At 30.1% G+C, this 26,339-nt stretch overlaps 4 protein-coding genes across 4 annotated transcripts; 1 reads left to right on the top strand and 3 right to left on the bottom strand.

Annotated features, from left to right (window-relative positions):
• Positions 1–2,586: 2,586 nt before the first annotated feature.
• On the bottom strand, positions 2,587–11,534 carry LOC145742270 (myosin-6-like). Its single transcript, XM_082560053.1, has 37 exons — positions 11,425–11,534; positions 11,235–11,341; positions 11,005–11,148; positions 10,767–10,923; positions 10,646–10,673; positions 10,437–10,533; positions 10,259–10,351; positions 10,088–10,151; positions 9,918–10,016; positions 9,729–9,832; positions 9,511–9,649; positions 9,320–9,438; positions 9,089–9,238; positions 8,767–8,937; positions 8,513–8,686; positions 8,279–8,411; positions 8,070–8,178; positions 7,799–7,972; positions 7,549–7,672; positions 7,341–7,477; positions 7,008–7,263; positions 6,693–6,935; positions 6,431–6,607; positions 5,960–6,340; positions 5,744–5,881; positions 5,417–5,651; positions 5,190–5,338; positions 4,950–5,116; positions 4,684–4,867; positions 4,436–4,601; positions 4,106–4,346; positions 3,832–4,024; positions 3,567–3,742; positions 3,335–3,488; positions 3,087–3,257; positions 2,808–3,008; positions 2,587–2,733 (listed from the first exon to the last, which is right to left on the bottom strand). The coding sequence occupies exons 1-37, from the start codon at positions 11,519–11,521 to the stop codon at positions 2,587–2,589; spliced, it is 5,799 nt and encodes a 1,932-aa protein (XP_082416179.1). The 5' UTR covers positions 11,522–11,534.
• Positions 11,535–12,337: 803 nt separating this feature from the next.
• On the top strand, positions 12,338–15,336 carry LOC145741156 (bifunctional coenzyme A synthase-like). Its single transcript, XM_082558686.1, has 7 exons — positions 12,338–12,698; positions 12,962–13,269; positions 13,357–13,483; positions 13,625–13,809; positions 13,935–14,449; positions 14,530–14,733; positions 14,861–15,336. The coding sequence occupies exons 1-7, from the start codon at positions 12,352–12,354 to the stop codon at positions 14,933–14,935; spliced, it is 1,761 nt and encodes a 586-aa protein (XP_082414812.1). The 5' UTR covers positions 12,338–12,351; the 3' UTR covers positions 14,936–15,336.
• On the bottom strand, positions 15,169–20,293 carry LOC145741157 (uncharacterized). Its single transcript, XM_082558687.1, has 13 exons — positions 20,108–20,293; positions 19,736–19,890; positions 18,771–18,903; positions 18,379–18,541; positions 18,144–18,297; positions 17,889–17,979; positions 17,617–17,796; positions 17,327–17,502; positions 17,023–17,248; positions 16,651–16,862; positions 16,315–16,459; positions 15,961–16,124; positions 15,169–15,763 (listed from the first exon to the last, which is right to left on the bottom strand). The coding sequence occupies exons 1-12, from the start codon at positions 20,109–20,111 to the stop codon at positions 16,108–16,110; spliced, it is 1,656 nt and encodes a 551-aa protein (XP_082414813.1). The 5' UTR covers positions 20,112–20,293; the 3' UTR covers positions 15,169–15,763; positions 15,961–16,107.
• A 399-nt stretch (positions 20,294–20,692) lies between these two features.
• LOC145743451 (uncharacterized) lies at positions 20,693–23,526 on the bottom strand. Its single transcript, XM_082561413.1, has 10 exons — positions 23,417–23,526; positions 23,294–23,341; positions 23,067–23,163; positions 22,678–22,864; positions 22,068–22,539; positions 21,766–21,928; positions 21,527–21,659; positions 21,235–21,391; positions 20,945–21,073; positions 20,693–20,871 (listed from the first exon to the last, which is right to left on the bottom strand). Exons 1-10 carry the CDS (start codon positions 23,478–23,480, stop codon positions 20,744–20,746), a joined length of 1,578 nt encoding a protein of 525 aa, XP_082417539.1. The 5' UTR covers positions 23,481–23,526; the 3' UTR covers positions 20,693–20,743.
• Between the last annotated feature and the right edge of the window lie 2,813 nt (positions 23,527–26,339).

Here is a 26,339-nt window from a genome sequence, read left to right as displayed (position 1 = left end):
ATTTTATTTATCAAATAAATCTAGTTATTATTTTTATTCTTTCTAGTCCCAATTTTGAAAGAAGATATCTTTAGTTCCTTAAAATTTAAAAATCTGAAATTTTAGTATGTTGTTTATTATCAGATTATGTTTTCATTCTCCTATTTACAACATTTAATTATTACTAATTACTAATTAATAAGTGTTTATTTATTAAAATTTAAAGGTGGTTATTAATTTTTCAAATCTTTGTCAATTGTATATCATGATATTAGTAACTCAAAAATGAATTAAAATTTTAATTTTTTTCACTAAAAACTAATTAATAGGTGTTTATTTAATAAAATTTAAAGGCTGTTATTTATACTTTAAATCTTGGCCATTTGTTTATCTTGATATTGGTAACACAAAATGAATTAAAATTTTTATTTTTATTACTAATTACTAGTTAATAGGTGTTTATTTAATAAAATTTAATAATTGTTATTTATACTTTAAATCTGGGCCATTTGTTTATCTTGATATTGGTAACTCAAAAATGAATTAAAATTTTTATTTTTATTACTAATTACTAGTTAATAGGTGTTTATTTATTCAAATTTAAAGATTGTTATAACTTTTTCAAATCTTGGTCTATTGTATATCATAATAGCAGTAACTCAAAAATATATTAAAAATTTAAATTTTTTTGTTTATTATATTTAAATTATTGTTTATTTATTTAAAATTAAAGTTCGACATTAAGTATTCAAAATTTGATATAATGTATTTTATAATTTAAAGAGTTAAATAACATACTTGAAAAATAATTTTTGTTTATTTATTATATTTAAATGCTTGTATATTTATTAAAAATCAAAAATCAATTTTAGAAATTTAAAATTTAGTCTAATGTGTATCCTAATATTAACAACTTAAAACTCTGTTAAAATATTATTTTTTGTTTGTATATTATATTTAAATGCTTGTTTGTTTATTAAAAATCGAAGATATGTAATATTCTTAGTAAATATTTACGCATATCTTTTTTTATTCATTAAAATTTATGCTAAACATAATCAAACAATTTCGAACCATATTTTATTTATCAAATAAATCTAGTTATAGTTTGAAATCTTAGATTTCGAAACATATTGTTATTGTCAGTATTTTTATTTTTACGGTTCGAAATCTTAGATTTCAAAACATATTGTTATTGTCAGTATTTTTATTATTATTTTTATTTTTGTTATGGTTCGAAATCTTAGATTTTGAAACGTATTGTTATTGTCAATGTTTTTATTCGTACTTATCCGAATTTTAAAATAGAATAACTTTTGACCTTGTGTATATAAAGTTCTAAAATTTTAGTATGTTGTTTATAATTTAATTGTGTTTCAATCCTTCTGTTCTTAAAATTTAATTATTACTAATTACTAATTGCTTGTTTATTTATTAAAATTTAAAGATCGGTATTAGGTTTTTAAACTTTGGTCAGATTTATATTATAATATCAATAAGTCAAAAATGTATTAAATATTTAATTTTTGTTTGTTAATTATATTTAAATTCTCGTTTGTTTATTAAAAATTAAAGTTTGATATAAAGCATTTAAAATTTAGTATAATGTATTTCATAATATTAGTAATTAAAATACATATTAAAAAAATAATTTTTGTTTGTTTATTATATTTAAATGCTTGCTTATTTATTAAAAATCAAAAATCAATTTTAGAGCAGTTAAAATTTTGTCGAATGTATATTTTAATATAAACAACTTAAAACTGGATTAAAAAATTAATTTTTGTTTGTTAAGTATATTTAATTACTTGTTTGTTAATTAAAAATTTAAAGATTGAAATTTTAAAACTTTTAAAATAATTTTGTTATGAAATTTTCTTAATCCAATAATTTAATACGTTTTTAATTTTCTTAATCCAATAATTTTAATACGTTTATATTAGATTTATTAGTTCAGTTAATAGGAAATGTTTATGCATAATTTTATTTACTAATGAAAATTAATTTCAGAAATGATTAAATGATTTCGAACCATATTTTATTTAACATATAAATGTAGTTTAATTTTAATTTATTAGGCAGCCGCTGTTTTTGGGCATTGAAATATTTTTTAAATTAAAAACATTATATTAAAAATTGTAAAAATTATAGATTTTTTTTGTTAATTGTGTAACCATTGGGTATTGTGTAACCCTTGGGCAATTTATTTTTCATATTGTGTAACCCTTGGGTTACCTTTTTATGTTTACAATAATATTAAATATAAGTGAAAGTACAATGTTCAATTACACCACAATAATAATAAGTTGCTAGGTTTTATTTACACCACAAAATTTAATAGTGTCATATATTAAACAAGCAATGCAAATAAGTTTAAATATGTACAAATCAATTAGGGAGTTAAGAAGTCAGAACTATGACATTATTTAAATTATATTGTTTCAAATAAATTAATTAAATATAACAGTTATTGTGCAAATCTATTTCAAAGCGTTAAAATGAAAAATCAGAAAGTTGTTGTCAGCGTTTTTAAGTTTATTGCTAAAAATAATAAATAAGTAGATTAGTAATATATACATATAAGTTAAATCTTAATATTGCAATATATTAATTTATGCATACCTTGTTCATATCTCGGGCCTTTGATCGCATCTTGTTCAAAGCAGATTCGGCCATATCAGCTCTTTCTTCAGCATCATCAAGTTCGTGTTGAAGCTTGCGGTATTTACCCAGGTTCGAATTGGCTTGCTCCTCCTGAAATCACAAATAACAAAATGGTTTATACCAAATCTCATTAATCTAATAAGTATTTTAAAGTAAATACTTACAGCTTCTTCCGCTTGTCTCTTGTAAGTTTTAACCTTGATTTGCAATTTATCAACAAGATCTTGAATTCTGGTTAGATTCTTTTTGTCTTCTTCCCCTTGGTAAGTAACCTCCTTGAGTTTTCGCTCAAGTTTTCGTTGAGATTTAACTGAGTCACCGTTGCGTCGTTGTTCAGAGTCTAACTCGTTTTCCAATTCCCGAATCTAAATTTTAATTTTTAAATCAATGTTCTTTGTAAGTTGTTCTGGTTGTTTTTTTGGGCTATAGTTAAAGTTACTTACCCTGGTCTCAAGTTTTTGAACTTGTTTCTTTCCACCCTTAAGAGCAATGTTCTCAGCTTCATCCAATCTCTGTTGGAGATCCTTGACAGTTTGTTCCATGTTCTTCTTCATTCGTTCCAAGTGAGAAGATAAGTCTTGCTCTTTCTTTAATTCTTCAGCCATGGTTGCAGCCTGAAGATAATGTTTTATTTAGTTACGTTTAAAATGTAATTTATTACTATATACTTTAAACTTCTATAATTACTTACATCAACAATGGCTTTCTTGGCCTTGTCTTCAGCATTTCTTTGTTCTTGGATTGATTCCTCGACCTCACCTTGAACAGTTTGAAGTTCACCTTCAAGTTTTCGTTTCTGATTGATCAAAGCAGTGTTTTGTGTGTGCAGAAGGTTTGATCGTTCACTGTTAAAAAAGTCAATATGTTTAGACATTGAAAAGATAAATACGTTTTAGCAGTATAAAAGTTTGTTAAATACCAACCTGCTTTCTAGTAGTTCAGTTTCAGCAAGTTTTCGGCCTCGTTCTGCTTGTTCTAAAGCAGATCGTAGTTCTTCAATCTCAGCTGTCAACAAATTGCTTCGTCGTTCAATAACTGCAGTTTGTTCCTGGAGGTCTTCAGCGTGTCGTTGGGCTTCATCAACTTGCATTTCCAAGTCCTAAAAAATGTTTAAGAATAAAGTTAGCTTCAGTGTTTATTCAACGTTTTGTTTATATGCAATGATTTTAATTGGTCTATTTAAAATACCTTGACGTGTCCTTGAGTTGATTTAACATTCTTTTGGGCTTCAGAAGCTTGTCGGTTGGCATGACCAAGTTGGATTTCAAGATCGTTAAGATCACCTTCCATCTTCTTCTTAATTCTGACTGCTTCTTGACGAGCTTTGCTTTCAGAGTCAAGAGTAGTTTGCATCGATTCAATGCTTCGTTGTTGGTTTCGGCTAAAATATTTTAAAAATCAATTAGTTATTTTATTTTACTACTTTCATATCGTTTAAGTTTTAGTTATAATTTCAAATTACCGTTGATTGTCAATTTCTTCGTCTTTCTCGGAGACTCGTCGTTCAAATTCTTGCTTAATTTGAGCAAGTTCAACTTGGAGTCGAAGTACTTTTGATTCCTCTCCTTCGATTGCTCCTTCGGCCTCTTCAAGGGCAGCTTGCATCTCATTGCGTTCGTGTTCAAGAGTCCTCTTTGCTTTTTCAAGTTCATGAATGCTTTTGCCACCTTCTCCCATTTGGTCAGTTAGATCAGCAATTTCCTCTGTAATAATTAATTTTTAATAAAAATTAAGATGCTATATCACTAATTCTAATATTAGGCGTAAGTGTGATAACTGTAACAATATTTACCTTGTAAGTTTTTGTTCTCTCGTTTCACCGTTTCAAGTGCATCAAGGGCTTCCTCGTAAGCGTTTTTCATTTTGAAAAGTTCTGTGGATAAACTTCTGGCTTCCTTTTGAGATTGTTCAAGTTCAACCTGAATTTCTTCTCCCTTTTGCTTGTGCTCAGCAAGAATCTATGATAAACACAATTGAATTATTTAAATGTACTTGAAAAATAAAAATGCAGGTTTATATCAAAAAATTATTAATACCGACCTTATCAAAGTTGCGTTGTTTTTTGTCAAGTGCTGCAGCAGCCGAGTTTGAACGTTCCAAGTCAATTGTAAGATCCTCAATTTCTCCTTGAAGTCTGTTCTTTGTTTTGTCCAAACTAGCGGCCTTTGCTTGCATGGCTTCAACTTGTTCCTCAGCATCTTGAAGGCGGGCAGCCAACTTCTTTCTGTGATTTAATTTATTCAATTAAGACAAAAATAAGAAACCTAAGCAATACTTTGCAGTTAAGGTGTAAAAAATAATCTTACTTGGCTTCTTCAAGTTCTTCGGTTCTCTGAATTGCGTCAGTTTCGTATTTGTTTCTCCACTGAGCAACTTCAGCGTTTGCCTTGGACAAAGCTCGTTGAAGTTCAGCTTTAGCTTCTTGTTCCTCTTCGTATTGCTCACGCAACAAATCGTTGTCGTGTCGTGCAGCCTGTATATATTATATGTATTAAAATATACCAAAAAAAGTTTCAAACAAGTAAACTAAGCAAAAAATTATTTACCTGTACTGCATGCGCAAGTGCAGCCTTAGCTTTAGTTTCTTCCTCAACAACTCGTTTGAATTCGTCGATTTGTTGAGCTGAGCTGTTCTTGCTGCGAGTCAATTGAGCCATTAAATGTTCACGTTCCTCAAGCTGACGTCCCAATTCACCTTAAATTTAAAAATTTGATTTTCATATATAAAAGTATTATTAATGGCTAACACTAATTTTGAAATGGCAATACTTACCATTTTCAGAAGAAAGTCTTGCCTTCGCGGCATTAAGCTCATTAACGTCTTTGGTAAAGTTGTCGTTCTTGGTCTTAGATTCGTTTAATTGTTCCTCCAAGTTTCTTGACATTTTCTCGTAGTTGAGTTTAGCCTTGGTGACACTTTCAACGTTTGCGGCCAAATCGTCGATTTCCATTTTCATTTCGCTCTTTTCCTTTTCCAACTTTTGTTTAACTCGTTGCAAGTTGTCAATCTGTAGTTATATTAAAATATTAAATTGTATTGCCTACCAAAATCTTTCAATTATTATTTTAAGCTATGTTTTAACTTTAAAAGTTAAATTACCTGTTCGCTCATTTCAGATGAAGTATCAGCATGTTTCTTACGAAGAGTCGAAACAGTTGCTTCATGCCCGAGATTAGCTTCCTCAAGCTCACGACGAAGTTTGGAAAATTCAGCTTCACGACGTTTATTAAGCTCAATCTAAAAATTAAAAGTTGTTTAAGATTGTTCAAAAACACAAAATTGATATTCGAAAGTGTAACTATATTTATGTTTTACCTGTGCAGCAGTTGCACCACCAGCTTCTTCAAGTCGTTCGCTAAGTTCTTCCAATTCTCGTGAAAGATCAGCTCTTTGCTTTTCGACCTTTGCCCTTGCAGCTCGTTCTGCTTCCAATTCTTCCTCGAGCTCTTCAATTCGAGCTTGGAGCTCTTTGATCTTCTTTTGAAGTTGAGTAACAAGAGCTTGTTCATCCTCCAACTTGGTTGCAAGTTGGCTGTATTCAAACTCCTGCTTCTTAAGTTTCTCTTCCAAACGTTGTTTGTCATTTTCAAGATCCATTACTGTTTCTTGAGTAAGACGAAGATCTCCTTCCAACTTCCTCTTGGTTCGTTCAAGTTCCATTCGAAGTTTCTTTTCTTGCTCGAGAGATGCTTCCAACTATTTTTAAATAAAAAATGTTTTTTTTTACAGAACTTTGTGAAGCAAAAATCATTATATTGTTATTATCCCAATGATCTGGTTACTTACGTCATCAACTTGTTGTTCGAGCTTAGATTTCTGTTTGGTCAAACTGTTGACTTTGTCTTCTTCTGATTGAAGGTCGTCGAGAGTTTGTTGATGAGCTTCTTGTAAAGCTTTCTTTTCTTTTTGAAGCTTGGCAATTTGCTCATCTTGTGATGCAAGTTCTTCTTGAAGATTTTTCAACTACATACATAAACCAATGTATTAGTTTACATTTTTCATTATTAAATTACTTAAAACTTTATTTATATAAATGATTATATATTACCTTGTTTTCAGTTGCATGCTTTTCTTTCTCAACTTTAGCAAGAGTAATCTCCAAATCATCGATATCTTTTTTTAACTCAGAACATTCATCTTCAAGTTTTCTCTTCTTTGAAACAAGTTCGTTGTTGAGTTCTTCTTCATCTTCAAGTCGTTCATTTAACTCCTTGATTTTACCATCCAATTCAACTTTGGTTTTAATCAACTGATCACATCGATCTTCTCCATCATCCATTTGATCTTGTTGCTGTTAAAGAAATTGCGAGTTTAAACATTGCTTTACCTTTATAACATAACGTTAGTGAAGATATATACTTACAGATTGAAGTTGCATAAGCAAATCATTTTTTTCTTGAATAAATGAAACTTGCATCTCTTCAAGCTCCTTTCTTCTCTTGGATTCTTTTTCGAGGTTGGTTTTGCATTCCTCAAAATCTTTCTCGAGAGTTTCCAACTCTTTAGCAGATTCCGCAGTTTTCAACAAAGGTTTGATTTTAAACATAAGTTTCATCCATTCGCAGTTGGCCATACCAAAGTAAGCACGCAAGTTGGATTGGATAACACGGCAAGCTTGTCTAAAAAAAGTTAAGTTAATTAATCATTAAGCTACTCTGCTACGTTTTTATACAACTTAACTAGGTAAAAAACTTACTTTCGCTCAATCATTTTCTGGTATTCACGTCTGGTTAACAAACCACGCATACGAGCTTGGATAAGTTTGAAGATGGAGGCCAATTTGTCGTCACGCAATTCTTCAAGTCGACCGATCATACCAGCGCGGAAGAAAACCTAAATACATAATTGCTGTTTTAAATACAGTCTTTATGATAAAAGAATAAATCGTATTTTATTTTACTAACCTTGGTGTGACCAAGTTTGTAACTTTCGTGGTCGATATCAATGCTACCAAGCAATTTTTCGGATGCTTTTTTGCTGTCCATAAATTGTCCTTCTGGTGCAGCATTTGGGTTCAAGATTCGGTATCTAAAATAAAACAGATATTTTAATCCTTAAACGCTCAGCTGGGAGTATATTTAAACTTAATAAATAAAAAAGAAAAATTGAATGTAATATCTTTTCATATAAAAAAGGACTGAATTTTATATTTACCGTTGTTTGAAATCTCCGTAAGGGATTCTGTTGGGGAAACCTTTTCTGCAAATACGAATACCTTCCAACACACCATTACATCTGAGCTGATGAAGTACAAGATGAGATTCCATCTCTCCTGGGCATTTTCGCTCGTTGGGGATAAGACAACGCACGAAATGAGGAGCGGTGGCTCTGTTAAAGAATGGTAAATAAATAATGACATCTTAGGGTAACAGTTTTAGTGTTTTATTTTCAATAAAAAAGAGATTTTTTTAAAATATATATTAACCGTAGGTTGGTCATAAGACTTCCAAGAGATTGTCTGTGGAGTGAAGACACTGTGTTGAAAGATCCTCCCTTCTTTCTCTTTCCTCCTTTTCCGCCACCACCGCTTGCAGCTACAACAATACAATATATTAAATTTAAAATTTAATACAAACATTAATAATATTCAAACTGATAAACTTCATTCAAATATTTGGAAGAGTCATGCTATACCTTCCTCGGGGCTCACATATCCCTCCCAGATCGTTTGCATCAGTTTTAGTGAAGATTTTCTGTAAAGGTCAACGACGCTGTTGTTTACTGTATCCTTGTTCTTTTCCAACCATCCGTCGATGTTGTATTGTACCTAAATAAAGTTTAATTGTTGTTAATATAATTAGATTATATTATAAAAACATTAAGTTAATCTAAAAATATCAATGAATTATAATCATGTTGTATACTTACAGTTCCGGCGTAATGATATAATTCAAAATGAGCTTCATATTTCGTCTTCTTGACTGGTTTACCAAAAGATTTGCTCTTTCCAAGATGGTTTTGGTAAAGTTTTTCCTTAAAGGTTTGATCTGAAGCTTTGGGAAACATGCACTCTTCTTCCAAGATGGACATAATTCCTAAGGGCTAAAATAAATATTAAATCAATGTTATGCAGAATACGACGTTGCAATTGTTTGTAGTTGTTTTATATTTTAAGTAATCACCTTTTCGATAAGCTCTACACAAGCAGCTAAATCCATTCCGAAATCGATAAAGACCCAGTCAATTCCTTCCTTCTTGTATTCTTCTTGTTCTAACACGAACATGTGATGGTTGAAAAACTGTTGAAGTTTCTCGTTGGTGAAGTTAATACAAAGTTGCTCGAAGCTGTTGCTCTGAAGTCAAAAACAAATAATTGTTTAAATTATAAGCAATGTTTTAAGATTGATAATTCTATAGTTTGTTTGGTGACATTGTAATACTTAGTTATATTGTTAGTGAAATAAATACTTTAAAATTAGTAAAATGTTTTAGTTATTAATTTACGTCGAAGATTTCGAATCCAGCAATATCGAGTACACCAATGAAGAAACTTCTTGGTAGTTTGGTGCTTAAAGTTTTGTTGATCAACTTGACAAGCCAATCGAAGTGGCGACCAAAGATTGCTTTGCTCAAAGATCCAACTGAGATGTTAACCTATATGAACAATTTTTTTTATACGTATAAATTAACCGTTGTGTTTTTAGAAATATGAAGCTATGTTGTAAATATTTTTACCTGTGGGCAAGTCTGTCCTTTGGTGACGTATTCATTTCCTACTTTAACACGTGGATGGCACAAATATTTCATAAAGTCGGCTGAGTTAAGACCAAACAAGTAGGAAACCTTGTCAGCATCTGAAATTAAATAATTAGTATTACCAACTTAGTAATAAAGTTATATTTGTGAAAAAGTTGAGATAAAAATACCTTCTGTGCCATCAGGTTCGGCTTGTTCTTCTCTCTGCTTGTTCTTAAACTTCATGTTTTGTTGATGCATAATACCAGCCATCAACCTGTAAATTCCGCTAATTTCCTCTTGGCTAAATCCAAGTACTCGGAAGGCATCCTGGAAAACATTGCACGGTGTTAAATTTATTAAATTCAATAAAATATTAGTTTAAAAAAATTAGTTAACAACAACTTACGTCAGCAAGAAGTAATTCTTCTCCATCGTCCATGTTATCAACAGCAACAACACCTTGACAGATGGATTTGTATTCGTATGGATCCTTTGATACCAAGAGTTGGTCTATAAAAATACAAATTAAGATGTTTATAAATTTTAAAGGCAAAAGGTAAAATAAATATAATCACACATATATTTGTTAACATACCAATAAGTTCGGGTTTTGCTCCGGAGATGATCTGGTAGAAAATGTGGTAGTTTCTTTCTCCTTCTTGTTGGTAGATTACACGAGATTTTTCAAGCAAATCTATATTAAAAATATTTTATTGATATAAATTTTCCCTTAGTACTTTAATAAAATTTTAAATAGTAACTTACAATGCTCAATATCTCCTGAGGCCAGTTGACCAGTACTACCAAAATGAATTCGAATGAATTTACCCTAATATACAAGAATAATAGTTTATTATATTTATTACTATATTTTAAATAAAAAATTAAAAAAGTTGATAATATAAATGATTTGAATTTAGTTAAAATTAAACTTACGAAACGAGATGAGTTGTCGTTTCTGACAGTTTTAGCGTTTCCAAAAGCTTCCATAGCAGGATTGCACTGAACAATCTGATCTTCAAGAGTACCCTATAAAAAATCAGAGTTTTAGTTTATGAAGAACTTTTTTTGTTTAAACCAGATACCGAATAAATTTGTATATTTAAATTACTACCTTCGAATCATCTTTTGCTCCCCCAAATGCGGCAACAAGGGCAAAATACTGAATAACTTTCTTTGTGTTGACAGTCTTACCAGCACCAGACTCTCCACTTCGTAATAAAAATAAATATTTATTTTGATATTTTTAGGTAAACAAAATTATTTAAGATCACCGATAATAAATTTACAGTAAAATCTATAAATAAAAAGCGAAACACTTACGTAATCAACATAGATTGATTCTGGCGATCTAAAAAATAAATGGTTTTAATATATAAAAGTGTTTCATTTATTATTATCGTATACGTTAATTCGAAAGCAACTAATAATAATAATAACTTACTCATCAACATCTCGGTGTAAGCGTTGTCAGCAATTGAGTAAAGATGAGGAGGCATCTCAGTTCGTCTTTTTCCCTTGTAAGCAGCGATGACATAGGGAGCATACACCGGCAACATCTTGTAGGGGTTTACAGTCACGCAAAAGAGACCAGAGTACGTCTACAAAGTTATCATATATTTAAAAAATTATTGCAAGCTATGCTTAACAGAAATATATTATCGCAAATAATAAATACTTACGTAAATCATAAATTTCACATATCGAGTTCTCAAATTGTTTAGTACACTAGCTTCGTTAAGGAAAGTCATGTTGACCATGTCTTCGCATTTCTCATATCGAGGTGGGTTCATTTGCTGAAGGTCGTCATCTTTTACCGTAATTTCCTGTAAAGTACATCATATAAAATATTGTTTTCTTTAAATTAACTTGCGACAACTCATTTTAACAAAAGGTGAACGTAGTTACAAACCTTTCCGGATTCACAATTCTTGATGGTGTGTTTTCCACCTTCAGATTTGATCACTTCTCCCTTAACGTAAGCTGCTTCTTTGTCGGGAAACCAACAATATTTCTTACCTAAAAATAAATTAACAAATATTGTACATTGTAATTTTATTAGAACGGAAACTTTAAATACTTTTTTATATGCAATAACTTACCGTCGGGTTTCTGGGTTGTATTAGCGAGAATTTCTTCCTGGGTCATTTTGAGATAAGGAGCTGCATCTTGTACTGCTTCGTAATCGAAAGTTGCCATCTTGAAAAAGTCGGTTAAATCGTTTAGAAATAAACTTAAGAAAGAATAAACGAATGTTGTATTCTGAAAAGGTAAGCGAAAGCTTGTGATTTTAATTGAATTTTCCGCTGGCTTTTATAATGTTCTCGGCAATTCTTACCTTTTTCTATTTCATTGCTGTTGTCGTCACCTTTGCACGAGTAGCAACAGCTGATTAACACGTTCATTATAGCGTTACAATTTCACTTTTCACTTAAATCATATATCAGTTTCTAACACACATGCCCAATTAGTGCTTAAAATTTATATAAATACAAAACTAAGGTCCTAATGATTTTGGTGAATTATTTTGGCATTGGTTTTACGTAAGCATACATAACGCTTTACTCAGCTTACACATATGCTTTAACATGATTTGAAAAGGTAGTAAGACTGGGGTTTTCCCTTGCTATGTTGCCGATGAATTAAAAAAAAAATTGGATGACATTTTTATCATTTTGTATCACCAAATATACTTTTTAAATTTACTTAACAAGGTTTAGGAACTGACTATTTAGTAAATCTTGTTATTTTATTTTATTAAAAAAACTTTAGAAAAAACAATACAGCGTTCAAAGTTTTTTCGGTCAATTAAAAAAAAAAAAATTTTGGTAACTTGCATACAATTTTCACAAATTTTGATTTTACTTTTAGATTTTGCCCCAGTCAGCCAGTTTTATTTTTCAGTGTTGTTTATTTACATAAAGTCTTACAATGATGTAGCACTTTAAAATACTTTAAAATAATGTTTAATCACTTGGTATTTCTAACTTGATTAATATTCTTAGAAGAGTTTATTGTAAGCATTTAAAATGTATAGGTCAGGCATTTTGGTTTTGACCAAGCATGTTTCTGTTATGTGTGGGAGTGATTCTGTTAAACACATAGTTGCTGGCATTAAAAACATTGTGGATTCAACTTTGTACATTCATTTGGAGAATACATCCGCACAACAATTGACTCAAAATTATCAACAAACTAGCCATTTAGAATATGTTAAAGGCTTGTTAAGTGTAGAAAATTCTACCATCACACATGATGTTTTCTCTTTCGTATCAAAGTTTTATGCTGAAGCAGCCCATCAGTGTTCAAATCTAGATGTAAATATACTCCTGTCTAACATTGCAAATGAGAATCTGTTGCTGCATAAACTGTCCAAGTAAGTATTGATTTTTATGTAACAACAATTGTTTATTGTATTTTTTGTTAATTTATTTTTGTTTATTTAATATAGGCTGATATATATTGTAGCCTTCAAGGTATGGTAAAATCTTTGGATCTTTGTTTAACATTAATTTTGGTAGTTCATAAACATTAAAAAAACATTTAATTTTGGTAGTCCAAAAAAAATTAAAAATGTTATTCCTTTAATAAGTTGTAAATATTTATTACCTATTGTTTAATGAATTGCCTCTTCCTCAGGCCTGTTCAATGCATAATAGCTGACTGTGAACCAGACACAATAAAAACAGAAGGAATATCTAAGCTGTTTCAAGATTTTATTGTTAAACGATATCACAATGAAAATACCATATCAACAACTCTACCTGTTATTGGTCTACCTGATATGTCTAAGTATAATGATGTTATTTCAAAAAATGTTGCTGAAAATTCTGCTGATTTTGAGCGGGGTTCCACAGTTCTTGGTGGAACATTTGATCATATTCATAATGGGCATAAGGTTCTGTTGAGTGAGGCAGCTTTATTGACTAATAAAAGAATGCTAATAGGTGACTGATTTAATTATTTATTTAAGCAATTTAATTAAAGAAATATATCTTAATTTATTAGCTAATAAATTTTTTTATTTATTTAAGGTATAACAGATGGCAAAATGTTAGAAAGAAAAACTTTATATGAGTTGATAAAACCATGGAAAGATCGTAAAAATGATGTAGCATCATTTTTATGTGATATTACTGACTTAAAATTGAAGGAAAACTGGTATATATACATAAATTTCTCAAACTATGGGCTATTTGAATAAGCTTATAAGTGTAATGAAATGAAAACCGTAAGGCGAATGCTTATCGTGCTACAAAAATTTGATTTTTCACAGTTCTTTGTATTTTTTATCATTTTTAGTACTTCAGAAAATGATAAAATTCTTGAAATTGCTCAAATTTTTGATCCTATTGGCCCTGCCTCAACAGACCCCGATTTGCAGTGGATTGTAGTGAGTAAAGAGACAGAAAAAGGGGGCATAGTTGTCAATGAAGGAAGAATTAAAAATCATCTAAATAGTCTTAAAGTTCACTTAATCGGAAGTGGTAAATATAAATAACAAATTATTTTGTAGCGATGACCTAAGAAAACTCCATGTAGCTTCTAGTTATATACACAAAAATATTTTGTTTGGTATATTTAAAAAGTGATGCCTAATTTATCATTTAAGGTTCTTTGTTAAATGATGATCTGCCTGATTCAAATCCAATGCATGAGACGAAACTAAGTTCATCAACTTTGCGCTTTCAACTTCTTGGTGAATTACTTAAACCACCTGCTTTAAATTCCTCCATTACTGGAGCCTATGTCATTGGGTTAACAGGTGGCATTGCAACTGGAAAATCAGCCATTGCTCAATATTTAAAAAGTCTTGGTGCTGTGATAATAGATTGTGATAAACTTGGTCATAAGGCATATGAACCTGGTACTTCTACAATTAAAAAAATTGTTGAATACTTTGGTCAAGATGTGGTCTTAGATTCTGGAGTAATTGATCGAAAAAAATTAGGAGCTCGAGTTTTTGCTCCCGATTCTAAAGGAAAGTTAAGTAACTTGACAGCACTTAACTCAATCGTATGGCCAGAGATTGAAAGGTTAGCTCGTTTGGAAATAGAAAAGGCAGTTCAGGCAAGAAAGAGTAGTGAAAGAGTGGTCTGTGTTTTGGATGCTGCTGTTTTATTAGAGGTTTGTGGCGAAAATCAAAATTATTTTATATTTAACTTTTGTAAAATTTTGTTGTCGGATATAACACTTTTATGTTATAGGCTGGTTGGAACAATTTTACAAACGAGGTTTGGGTGACAGTGGTTGCACCTGCAGAAGCAATAAAGAGAGTAACGGAAAGAGATGGAGTCACTCAGGAAAATGCAGAGAAAAGGCTTGCTGCTCAGCTGAGCAACGAAGATCGAGTCAGAAATGCAAATGTTGTTTTTTCGACTTTGTGGGATAAGGAAATTACTCAGCACCAGGTAGGAGATTTTTCTTAATAAAAACCTTTTGATTTTTAATAAATATTTAAACCATTTACTTATGATAAAAAATAAATGTTTATTTTTTTGACATACTTAAATATACAAATAATATAATTATTTGCAGATAAAGAAAGCTTGGAATAGTTTAAAGAAACGTTTAAACCCTGAGTGGAAATATAACGAAGCTAGCAAAATTTAAATTGTAATATAATACTTAAATAGTAATGCATTCCTTAAAAAATGTAATATTTTCTGCTTATAACATAACACTATTCTTCATGTTTCAGTAGAAAGCACCATAATTTATGCAAATAATCGTGATATATTAACTGATTATAGTGGAAAAAGTTTATACTGTTACGTTAAAATTTTATACGTTGTTTGATATAATACAAGCAGGTTATGCTTTTTTATGCTAGATTAATATATAAATTTACGTTTTAATAGAAATCCGATAGTAGTGTACAAATTATATACGAAATTATTGTGCAATTTACCTAAGTTGTTAATGTGTTAATTATTATTAATTTTAATAAATTTTATTATGCAAGTCGTAAAATATCTGTAACTTGAATCAGTTTTTGTGGTCAAAAAGATATGCCCTACAATTATAAGTAAATATTTATTTAGTAAGTGCAATTTAATACATAAATATCATTAATAAACAAATATTATTAATAAAAATGTAAAGAAATTTAAGAAAAAAGAGCTGGTCATGAAATGATAATTAATATTTTGTTTGAAATTATGTACCATTAAAAAAAGGAAGCTTATTAAATGCTATAGCTTATTTGAAGCCCAACAGTTTTTATAATTTGCAATAATATTATTCATAAATAAATGCGTATAAGTTTTTTTTAGATATATTTTTTAAAGTCGATATGCTGCCCTGCAAGCCATCAAGGCATCCATCGCATTAGGAGAAAGTCTTAATTCAGATTTTGTTTTCCCAGTAAACCTTTGCTCGTAACCTTGATATGTTATCCATTTATTATCTGCCACCCCTTTTGTATGTTCACCATCATATCTGTAAAGGTAACAGTCAAAATTATATGATTAGAGTGAGGGCAAAAGTTTATTTTACAAAATTTTAGTATTGATTGTCTGGTCAAAATTTTTGCTACAATCTGTTTAGTTTATTTCGCCAGATTTTACATCGACTAAGTTTTCCATGTACCGCACATATATATATATTCTCAATGTACATTACTTGACTATTGTTACCTCGTTTCTCCATTTTTGTCCTTATAGACACTGGTTATTTTTGCTTGATGATATCTGGCACCGTCCGTGTTATTTCCTTCTGTTCCACCATATCCTCCTTGTGGAAATAAGACTAACGATCCCACTCCAATGTCGGCAGTGGGAATTTCATTCAATGCAACATTCTAAAAATTCAAATTTAAAAAAAAATTAATAGTATGGTGAAGTATGTATTACGTCAATAGTTCACCGACAACTGTAATAGTTCACCGACAACTGTATTTTTCCAGTCATTGCCCTTGCCTTAAAATGTAGAAAAAAATTATGAAAAGTGTGTTGGTTGCTTAAAATTTATTCATTAATAGATATATTTACCAACAATTGCTGCAATCACTGGTTTCTGGAGCGATTTTATTGAAAAATGCATTTCCATCGTTGCGTTTTCACTGTTTGAATATTCATTGCTAACACACATAACTGCTACTTTGCATTCGGATAACCCAGCAGCAATTTGGGCAAACTAATCAGAAAATATAATAGTACATTTATTTGACATTTAAATTATATATCGATTAAAACTCGGGTTGTGCTTTTTCATCTAAACCAAACATCCTAGAAGATTTCATTTTGTTTTAAAAATTTGCTTTAAAATTAACGTTTTGCCTAACTCAATATCTTGTATAACAAATATTAATTTTCACAATATCTAACCATTCCCATCCCTCCTGCCGCACTTCCAAGTCGTTCTATATCTAACCAAGCTTCCAAACCAACAGCAGCCGATATCTTTTTGGCCAAGGTTCGAGGATCATTCCATTTATTTCCGACGCAACTATTTATCTCGTTACGTTCAAGGGCGTTCGTCGAGTTTAACCAACAATAACTGAAAAACAAGTCAGCCCCTCCGGTAAGCAATGGCCTTCCTATAAAATATAACAAAACTTTACAATTAAACCAAGGCATTAAAACCATTGCTATCCGTATTCAGCTTTACATTTCTACAAAAAGCATTTAAAAGTCAGATAAATGTATAATTGAACAAATTAAAACAAAATTGTTTAAACAGATTAGTTAGGCATAAACCTGTCACTGCAAGACTTGGATGGTTATGTAGTTCCATACGTCCATGTTTAATTGCTGGATGTCTCACATCGGTTATCTTAAGGCTCGGTATATTTTTCTTTATGGCAGTAGCGAGTTCGGTCATTTTTGAATCTTCCACTTCTTTGTTTCTAAAGTGAATGTAAAGCTCGCCGGCAATTAACAATCCGACAACAGTAAGTTGCCAATTAAACGAACCAGTACCTACCTGTATCAAAATGATTTCTTAAAATTTCAAATTAAAGCCAGAATGTTTAAAAGCTCATTTTTTTTATTGACTACTTACAACCAATGGTATGACGGGTAGTCTTAAAGTTTTTTTGGCATATTGGAACTCCATCCTGCAACTATCATTACTGGCATATTCGTCGCTTAAACAAGCTATGAACACTTTAACTCTTTTTAGAGCTTCCACTACTTGCAAAGGATCCTGATCGCCTTCAAACGTAGAAACACGCACACCTGAAAATATTTAAAAAGCTGCTTAAAAAAAATTTAATAGCCTTCTTTTTTTATTTCCTATATTTATGTTTTAGGAAAAAAAGAAATTTACAGTTTAGTCCAAGTTGGATTTACCCATTTCTCTCAGTCTTTTAGCAATGTCTCTTGGATCGCACATATTTTGCAGAACGGCCTCTTCGTAAGTTGGCGGCATGTTACTTCTCAAATCTACGCTGCTTTCAAGTGCAGATGGACAGTTGATTTTAGCATACGAAATAAACACATCAAGTTCATCGGTATTTTTACTTGCCTCACCTTAAAGCAATTTGTATATTAAGTTTTTTAATATACTTACTTAAGCCTTAATTATATATTTAAAATGTTATATTGAAGAATTGATAACCTACCTTTTTGACTTAAAGAGGAAATAATATCAAAAACATTTGGCGGCATCCTAAAGTCTTCGATTTTGTAACCGTAAAACATTTCAGAAAAACCCTTTAGAGAAAAATTTGAATAAGTTTATATACAAAACTAAATGTTTTCTTTTGTAAAAAAATATAGATAATATAAAAAGAAAACAATTCTAGATATAATATATGTATATACATTTTTTAAATCATAAATCAACTTAAATTGAATTAATCTTTAACATTATTAACCTTAAAACCACACCATTTATCATCCCGCTTTGTTTTTGTATGTATACCATCATATAATTTGACATCATCTTTTGTGTAGGTATGTAATATTTTTCCTTGATGCCATCTTAAACCCCCACTTCGGTGAACACCATGAACTTCAGCTTGCCCATATCTACAAAGTGTTGAAGCTTTTTTTACTGAACACATTAAGTTTGATAAATAAACAATGTAAATCTTAAAAGGCAAAACTTACGTTCCCTGATGAAATAAAACTTTCGAGCCCACACCCACTTGATCAACGTCAGGAACTTTATCGACAGCCAAGTTGAAATAATCAATTGTGGTTCCCGTTGGATCTTTGTCATCCCATTCTAACTCGTACTGAAGATTGACTTGGTCGAAACTTTTTATGGTAGCTGAATGTAGGTGCAAGCGATTTATAAGAGATTAAACTTTAAAGCGATAAGACTTCTCTCTTTTATAATAAACTTGATAAAATAAACTTTCAATAGCACAAGGGCGATGTTACGAAAGTAAAATAAAAAGTTATGTGGCAAACTGACTAAAATGCAGTACCGGCTTAGTTAAAAGTATGAAAAAAGAAAAAAAGATGCCAAATCGGTATATATTTAATAACATGTTCACCAGTAAAATATTCCCACTTCGTCTTCCCCCACATTGATACCACGTGATCACCAACGATGGGAAGATTTTGTTCTCTAACATTTTCCCTTGGTGGTAATGGTGTTGGAATCGGGTTTGAAATTCGTGGTGGTAGCTATATATAATTATGTAAAATATTTTGTAATAAAGTTATTTAATTTAATTTACTTTTACATTTAAATTCACTTTCCCTTTAACATCTAACCATAGATATTACATTGAACTTTACTAGTAATGTTTAAAAAAAATACTTACATGAATAAAGATTAAAACAGAGAAAAATTATTTTTCAAAAGTTTGAATTAAATACGCATTAAAACTAACTGTTTGCAACTATAACTGAAACAAGTATTAAAAACTAAGGTAGGCAATTACCTAGTTTAATTTTTAAGTAACTTACTACGGTGAATGCCTTGCTCATTAAAATGCTATTCACATATAACTGCCTTGCCATTATAAGTTTTTTTTAAACATCTAGGCTGTGGCTGTAGTTGTTTTAAAACCTTAAAAACATCATTCCTCCAACCTGCGGTTTCCACACCTCGGACTTTTTTACCAGACGGAACCCGGTTATCACTGATCAGACAACTTTTTGTTCTTCCAAATACAATTTGAATGCAACACGCTGCCTTTCGCCTTTTTATTTTTTTTTTTACAATCCATTTCGTTATAATATTATCGGAAAACAAACAACCCCTACTTTCTAACTTCAATCAGCTGATTTCAGTTTCAAAACAAACTGTCGTCTGCGTTTTGTACAGTAGCGGCGCAACGTTACCACGTAATTACAATGAAGGTAAACGGGTCGTTTGTTATCCTGTGTAATGTAATATTTATGATCTAACAGACATAAGTATATTGATATCAGAACAATATCATGTTTTTACAACAATTTACTCTTATTTGCAAAAAATAATGCTATCCTTGTAATTTATTTAGTTGATTACGTTTGCATTTGAAGCAACTTGAATTTGCATTGTAAGGTTGCTAAGGTCGTGGTTCAGGTTCAAAACCTCGGAATTAAGATTTTCGTTTTCATTACGCAATATCCTAATTTCCTCATCTTGTTCTTGTATGCGTTGTAATAATTCATCGTAACGATCTAACAAAAAAGTTACCATGGTAATTCAATAATAAAAAAGGTGTGCAAACAAAAAACTGTTATTAACTTAAGGATATTTGCGGGCTATGTTGTTTAATAGTATTTTGCAAGGCTATGTTGTTCATAGAATTGTTACTACAAGAATGACCAACTTCACTACGTTAGTTATGCATTAGCGTTTAACTATTATTTATATTTAAATACATGAAAAGTTTACCCATGCTGTTGCTGTATAATAGTGTACTTTTTCTAGATTAAGTGCTACCTTTCGAAACCGATGTACCCATAGTATTAACCACCGAAATTTAGTTAATTTAAACCTTCATTATACTTTTATCTTTTTCACTAAGTTAAACGCTACGTTAGTCAAAATACCAGCGTTTCTGTACACAGCAAGAGTATATATGGTTTAGGCATATCTGAATTAAATCGCATATTTGCTAGACTATATAAAGCCTATTATTTACCTTCCTATGTATACGTTACTCAACGCTTTGTATAACGCGCTTTGTAACGTATTGTTATTGTCATCACGTGATGAAATACAAGAGTATTAGTAATTTACATTTATCATGTAGTTTTGCATTTAAAAAATTATAAAAATTATTAGCAATTTTTTAAGCAAAATTTTCTTAAAATAAAACATTTTTTACGTTAAGTTTATTTTAACTAAACGATTTTTTTTTAAATTATAAGTATAATAAACAAAGGATTGGCGTTAATAATAAATGCACAATATTATTTTAAATAATAAAGTTTTACATACTTAATACACTTTATAACATAGAAATGGTCTATTTATTCATAAACATATCCTTAAAGTTTATTTTCGTAACACTGAAAGTAAATGATTTTAAATTGTTAAATTGAGTACGTTTCTAATTCTCATTTTCACATCGATTGGATTATCATAAACATTACCAACATAATTTGGACAATCTGGATCTGGAACTGCTGACAGGCATCCTACTTGTTTTAGATCTAAATATAAAAACATTTGATTATAACGAAATGTTGGCCAACAATTACCAAACAAAAAGAGGTTTAGACTTACATTCAACGTTATCCATATTCTGTTCTGGGGTAAGCGAGTTTAAATTCAAAGTGCTCATGGTTAATAAAAGAATATCCCTTGGTTCAAATATACTTGTAAAAACCATGGGAAACACTGTCGCAAGAATGTCTAAAAATGTTACATGTTATTTATTCTTGCACTTTTACTATATATCAATGTTACTTAACTTGAATGCATTTTATTATTTCAAATTTATTTTTATATTACAGTGTCTAATAAGTTTGTTTAAAACTAAAGTTAGTTAGTTTACTATTCAGATTTTAACTTACCCCTTGAAGCAATATTTTCAACATCACCGAATAAGAATAACATCACGTTTCTTTTATCAGGTCTGTCACCACGAGCAGCGGTAAAGTGCAATCCCGGCGCACAGCCAAATATGGTTGCTAGATTGCTAGTGCCACAATGGTATGTTAAGCCTTCAAGCTATATAGGTTAAGGTAAAAAATTATGTTTAATACTTTTGGTTGATATATAGCCCTGTAATGTTATTTTACGATACGTAATAAAGTGTATCTAATTAAATCAGTAAAGTGATATTTTTTGTTTAAAATAACTTGCCATAGTTGTGTTAAATGGCTGATTTAAAGAGGCGATATCTAAAGATTGAAATTGGTTTCCGCAGCCGCCAGAATGTTGTTGGATAGCAACTCGAGTTTCGTCCAACCCAGTAGTTCGCCAGGCACTCAATAAACTGAATAAATAACGTAATGTTTTTGTTAAAACATTAAGGACAAACTAAAGAAAACAACTTTTTTAATTACAAAAACTGGTACTTTCTTAATAAAAAAATAACATACTTTATCAAAAATTCGGATTGTTGAAAAAAATTTGGAAAGTTAGCTTGGGTATAGGCAGGCGATGTAGACATAAAAGGAGGAACTGCACCAGGTAAGGTAACGCATTGATCAACTCCGTTAGTTGAGGCGAATATAACAAGCAAGTCCACGTCCTCTTCTTCATCTAAAAGTATATTTGAAAAATATTATTTGGCGTATAAAGAAGTAATTAACTAATTTTGTTAAGTACCCGATGTTAAATTAATAAATCCAAATAATATTTCAATATATGTTTCGTAAAAAGTTATTGTACGTTATAGTACCTGGGCACATTTGAGTGTTACAAGGGACCAATCTTGTAAGACATTCTGGAACCTGAGTTCCGTTATCAAGACAAGATCTTTGCTCTAAGATCTGACCACCCCCGCATGTCACTGGGCAATCAGATACTGGCGCCCAAGCCGAATATTCAACGCAAATGTCCATGTTGCATGAGACGTTGTTTCGTCCGGTGCAGCCAAGCGGCGAACAACCTTCGCCTAAGCACATTCGCGTTTCCATAGTAACACCGGGTGCGCACATGTTCGAACACTCTTGCGCCACCCAAGGCGAATAGTTGGAGCAAAATTCCTCATCGCATGGCATGAGGTTTCGAAAAGCACAGTCGCCAGGCACGGTTCCATTGTCAAGGCACGATCTTGTTTCCATTTTAATGCCTGGCTCGCATGTTGATAGACATGGGGTATACGACCACTCCGAATACCGACTACAGAGCATTTCGTTGCAAATTGCTTTCTGTTTAGACAACATAACATTTTGAATTTAAAAGTTTGTGTTTTTTTGTATGTATAAAAATGTTAATTGCATAATACAAACTAATTTATATTTGCTATTACAGTTTTAAGGATTATTTGTTTTTAAACTTATATTTACATCTATGCTTGGTCCTTTACATTTACTATTTGTAACAACAGTGGCAGGGGTGGTAGAATTGTCCAGACATTCTCTGGTTCTAGTTATGTAACCAATCGTGCAGTTAGCTGAACATTTACCAAACTCAGACCATTCCGACCAAACATACATGTTTAAATTACAGTCATCGTGATGACATCGGTCAATGCTGCATTAATTTAAATTTAATTAATATACTATTGCTCACATAGTCAAACTTTATTGTTAAATCTGAAAGGATTTTTATCAATATACAAACTTAGCAGTACTATCGTTTTTTTTGTGAAAATAGTTGGGATAAATGAATTACAAAATGCCAAATTAAAGAAAATAGAAAATGTAAAAAAAATATATATATATATGAAAATTACTTAATAAAATGGCCTCCTGTGTATAGCCAGCAAATAGCGAAACGTGTGCCATATTCACATGGAGGATCTGCTCTACATTGGCTCCAATGAGTACATCCTAAAGTAACACAAAGTTTTTACAATATCTACAAATAATTAATTTGCTTTTTTCTGTTGTACTTTTTAAATTTATTTTCAAAGTTTTTAAAGTTAAAACTTTGTTTCGTTATTGTTAAGACGAAACTCACTCCAATAGCTTCTTTTTGATCTTGAAAGGGAGGACTCATTTTCTGTTGCTAAAAAGAAAATGGTTTACAGAATCAAAAAAAAAAATTGTTTTTTGTAAAATTAAAAAAGAGAAAAATTCTTACCTTTGGTTAAATGAACAGAGACACACACAGCAAAAAGCAATACAAAAAACTTTAGAACTTGCATAATTAAATATTAATAAGTTTGCTTGCTTATACTCACTTTATTTTATTAAATAAATTAGTGATAAAGTTGGTTTAAATTATTTTACTTTTATAGAAATTTAACGGAAATTTGATTCATAAGTATGAGCAAGTCTTGTTAAGTAATAATTTTGTTAATTTCTAGTGATTAATCTGCATAGAACGTCAACACCACCTTGTATGGAATTTTATGATTTATTGTGCGTAACTTGTTTACTGGATTTGTGAGGCATCAATTAAACACGTATTCAGTTTATAACTGCATAATTAAACTTAATTTGAAAAATAAGGTCGTACAGGTACAACAATTGTAAATAAGCATAAATGTTTTTATTGAATTGCCAATCTTGCTTGTGTTTAAAACTTTTACTTTTAATGAAATATTTGGACTTGCAAATATGTAATTTACAATAATTTTTTATGCTTAAATACCACATTTTTTTACAAAACGAATGTGCTTTCAGAATACGTTGCCTAAAATGTATTTAATTAATTTTTAATAAACTACTTTTGTTTTTATTGTTTATAAACAAAATTTATCATTCCACAAAAAAATTAATTAATACAAGTAAACAACAACAAATAAGTAAATAACACCATTGTAATCACAGACTTGTTTATTATTCAGTAGCCCACATGAATCACTGGGAAAATGGAAAACATGTTTACTTGTTTAAATAAACAGATTTTACTTATTATGTACACTTATTAACAATATCATAGTTGATTACGTATGTTATAATTTAAAGGGCTTGCAACATATTTTTTGGGCCGCAATGCACGAAACGTAGTAATATCACGGAACGTATTTAATATCACTATGGACGCAGATATAGCTTTTTAAAAACCAGTTTTTATACAAGCGCTTTTGCTTAAGATTATGCAAAATTCAAAATAAACAATAAGTAATTTAAAACTAAACATTGACGTACTGTTTTTTTTACTTAAAAAAACAAAAATCCGTAATTTTTTTGCAATTAATTTAAAAATTTATATTATAGTTGGGGGCCCGCAGACACGTTACAATGGCCCCTGCAGGATTTTGCGCAATGCTAAGTTCAGCGATAAATTTTTGATAAAATACGTCATTAACAATTTTTTTTTGTTATTTTTTAAAAAATTTTTCTTAACTAAACTATTAATTAAAAAATGTTAATTTTTCATGTTGCAGGCCTTTTAAGTTATGGTTAAAAGTGCCTACATTAAAGTTATGGATACAAGTGCCTATCTTATAGCTATAGTTAGAAGTACCTACCTTATAGTAATACAAGTGCTTATTTCAATGTTATAGGTAAAAGTGCCTACCTCGAATTTATAGATCCAAACGCCAACTTTAAACTTATAGGTAAAAGTGCCTACTTCAAAGTGATAGATACAAGTGCCTACTCCATAGTTATAGGTAAGAGTGCCTACTTTTAAATTTTAGCTAAAAATGCCTACTACGAAATCATAGGCAAAAGTGCTACCCTAAAGTTATAAATACAAGTGCCTACCTCAAAATTATAGGTAATGTTTCCTCTCTAAATTTATAGGTAAAAGTGCCTACCTCAAAGTTATTTTTAATAAAAAATAATTTAATCATGGGCCCAACATTTTTTTCAGTATTTTTTTGCAATTCAAAGCAGTTTTTTTTTCAATTACCTACTGCTTATTTTTCATGTATAAAAATGTTGTTTAGGAAAAAAAAATTCTTACTATTTTTTAAATTTTGTCATACTCAGTTTTTCAAAAAAAATTTCGATTAATTTTTAACATAGGTCATATTATAATAAATTTGAGTTTTAAAAAACTACATTGCATTACATATCTATAAGTTGAACTACCAAATATCGTATCGATAATTTTGACATAAACTTGTATATATATACATAATTTTTTAATAAAAGATTTTTAGAGTCACTTTAAAAATTTTTAAATAGTTTATTGCCTATCTTTGCCAAGTTAAAACGCTTAATTAGATAAAAAAAAAAAATAAGTAAAACCTTACCCAGTCTAAAAAGTAGGGCAGCGTGTACACACAAGATTATAATTTGGGTACCTGTACAACTAAGCACAATCACGCCAGATTTTGTTGAAAACTGCCCTATTTTCTAGACTTGGTCTACATGTGTTAGTTGTAAAGGAAGTGTATGCAGGTTAATCGTCTTAATCCAAGTCCTGATAATCCAATCATGTTTTGAAGATCTTTTAAATAAAAAAAATGTTAAGTATATTAATTTAAACAAATATAGACATTAAAGTATGTTTGTATGTAGCTGGTTTAAAAATTTAATTTGTGAAAACAACAATTTTTTTTAAATCAACGTTTGTGTATGTTTTAACTTTTTGTTTACTTTAAAACAATTTTTTTTTAATCATTTCTTCATGAAATTAACTTACCTTATCTGCTTATTGAAGTATTTTCATTTATTGATATATTACTTGTTTTCTTGTTTCTTCACGAGCTCAGGTAAATATGGATTATTATATTAAAAACAATTCTTATTGAATATAATTCATTTACATTATCAAAAAAAAAACAATATTGCATTAACAAAACGGAAAAAGGGTGCCGATTTTTAAAACAAATATTTCACACTAGAACAGCGTCTTTGGTGGTTTTGGTTTGATTTTCTAACCCTGTAAAACGTTGCACCATTTCATATCATGGCTGGTTTTCTCTGTTTTGTGCAAGTTTCCAAAGTTTTAGACATTGCGTAAGACGATTTGGCTGTTTATAAACTAAATTAATCTTAAATTATACAACATAAAATTATACAACACAGAAAAATGTGCAATAAATACACAGTAGTCAATCAAGTTAGAAACACGAGCAAATTGTTCCTGTTATACATGCAGTTAA

Source organism: Corella eumyota, chromosome 2, assembly GCF_963082875.1.
Source record: "Corella eumyota chromosome 2, kaCorEumy4.1, whole genome shotgun sequence".
NCBI lineage: Eukaryota > Metazoa > Chordata > Ascidiacea > Phlebobranchia > Corellidae > Corella > Corella eumyota.
The sequence above is the reverse complement of the archived record's forward strand: the minus strand, read 5'-3'. Positions and strand labels throughout refer to the sequence as shown.

Coding starts and splice junctions, on each gene's coding strand:
- LOC145743451 (XM_082561413.1), bottom strand. CDS start 23,480: ATGCAAGTTCTAAAGTTTTTTGTATTGCTTTTTGCTGTGTGTGTCTCT. Junction 21,660..21,765: donor CAATCCGAATTTTTGATAAA/GTATGTTATTTT, acceptor TTATTTATTCAG/TTTATTGAGTGCCTGGCGAA. Junction 21,074..21,234: donor TGAAAATATTGCTTCAAGGG/GTAAGTTAAAAT, acceptor TAACATTTTTAG/ACATTCTTGCGACAGTGTTT.
- LOC145742270 (XM_082560053.1), bottom strand. CDS start 11,521: ATGGCAACTTTCGATTACGAAGCAGTACAAGATGCAGCTCCTTATCTC. Junction 7,673..7,798: donor TACGGAGATTTCAAACAACG/GTAAATATAAAA, acceptor GTTTTATTTTAG/ATACCGAATCTTGAACCCAA. Junction 7,478..7,548: donor ACAAACTTGGTCACACCAAG/GTTAGTAAAATA, acceptor TTATGTATTTAG/GTTTTCTTCCGCGCTGGTAT.
- LOC145741157 (XM_082558687.1), bottom strand. Junction 18,542..18,770: donor GAAGTGGGAATATTTTACTG/GTGAACATGTTA, acceptor ACCTACATTCAG/CTACCATAAAAAGTTTCGAC. Junction 16,863..17,022: donor TCCAAGTCTTGCAGTGACAG/GTTTATGCCTAA, acceptor TATATTTTATAG/GAAGGCCATTGCTTACCGGA.
- LOC145741156 (XM_082558686.1), top strand. CDS start 12,352: ATGTATAGGTCAGGCATTTTGGTTTTGACCAAGCATGTTTCTGTTATG. Junction 12,699..12,961: donor TTGCTGCATAAACTGTCCAA/GTAAGTATTGAT, acceptor CCTCTTCCTCAG/GCCTGTTCAATGCATAATAG. Junction 14,734..14,860: donor AGGAAATTACTCAGCACCAG/GTAGGAGATTTT, acceptor AATTATTTGCAG/ATAAAGAAAGCTTGGAATAG.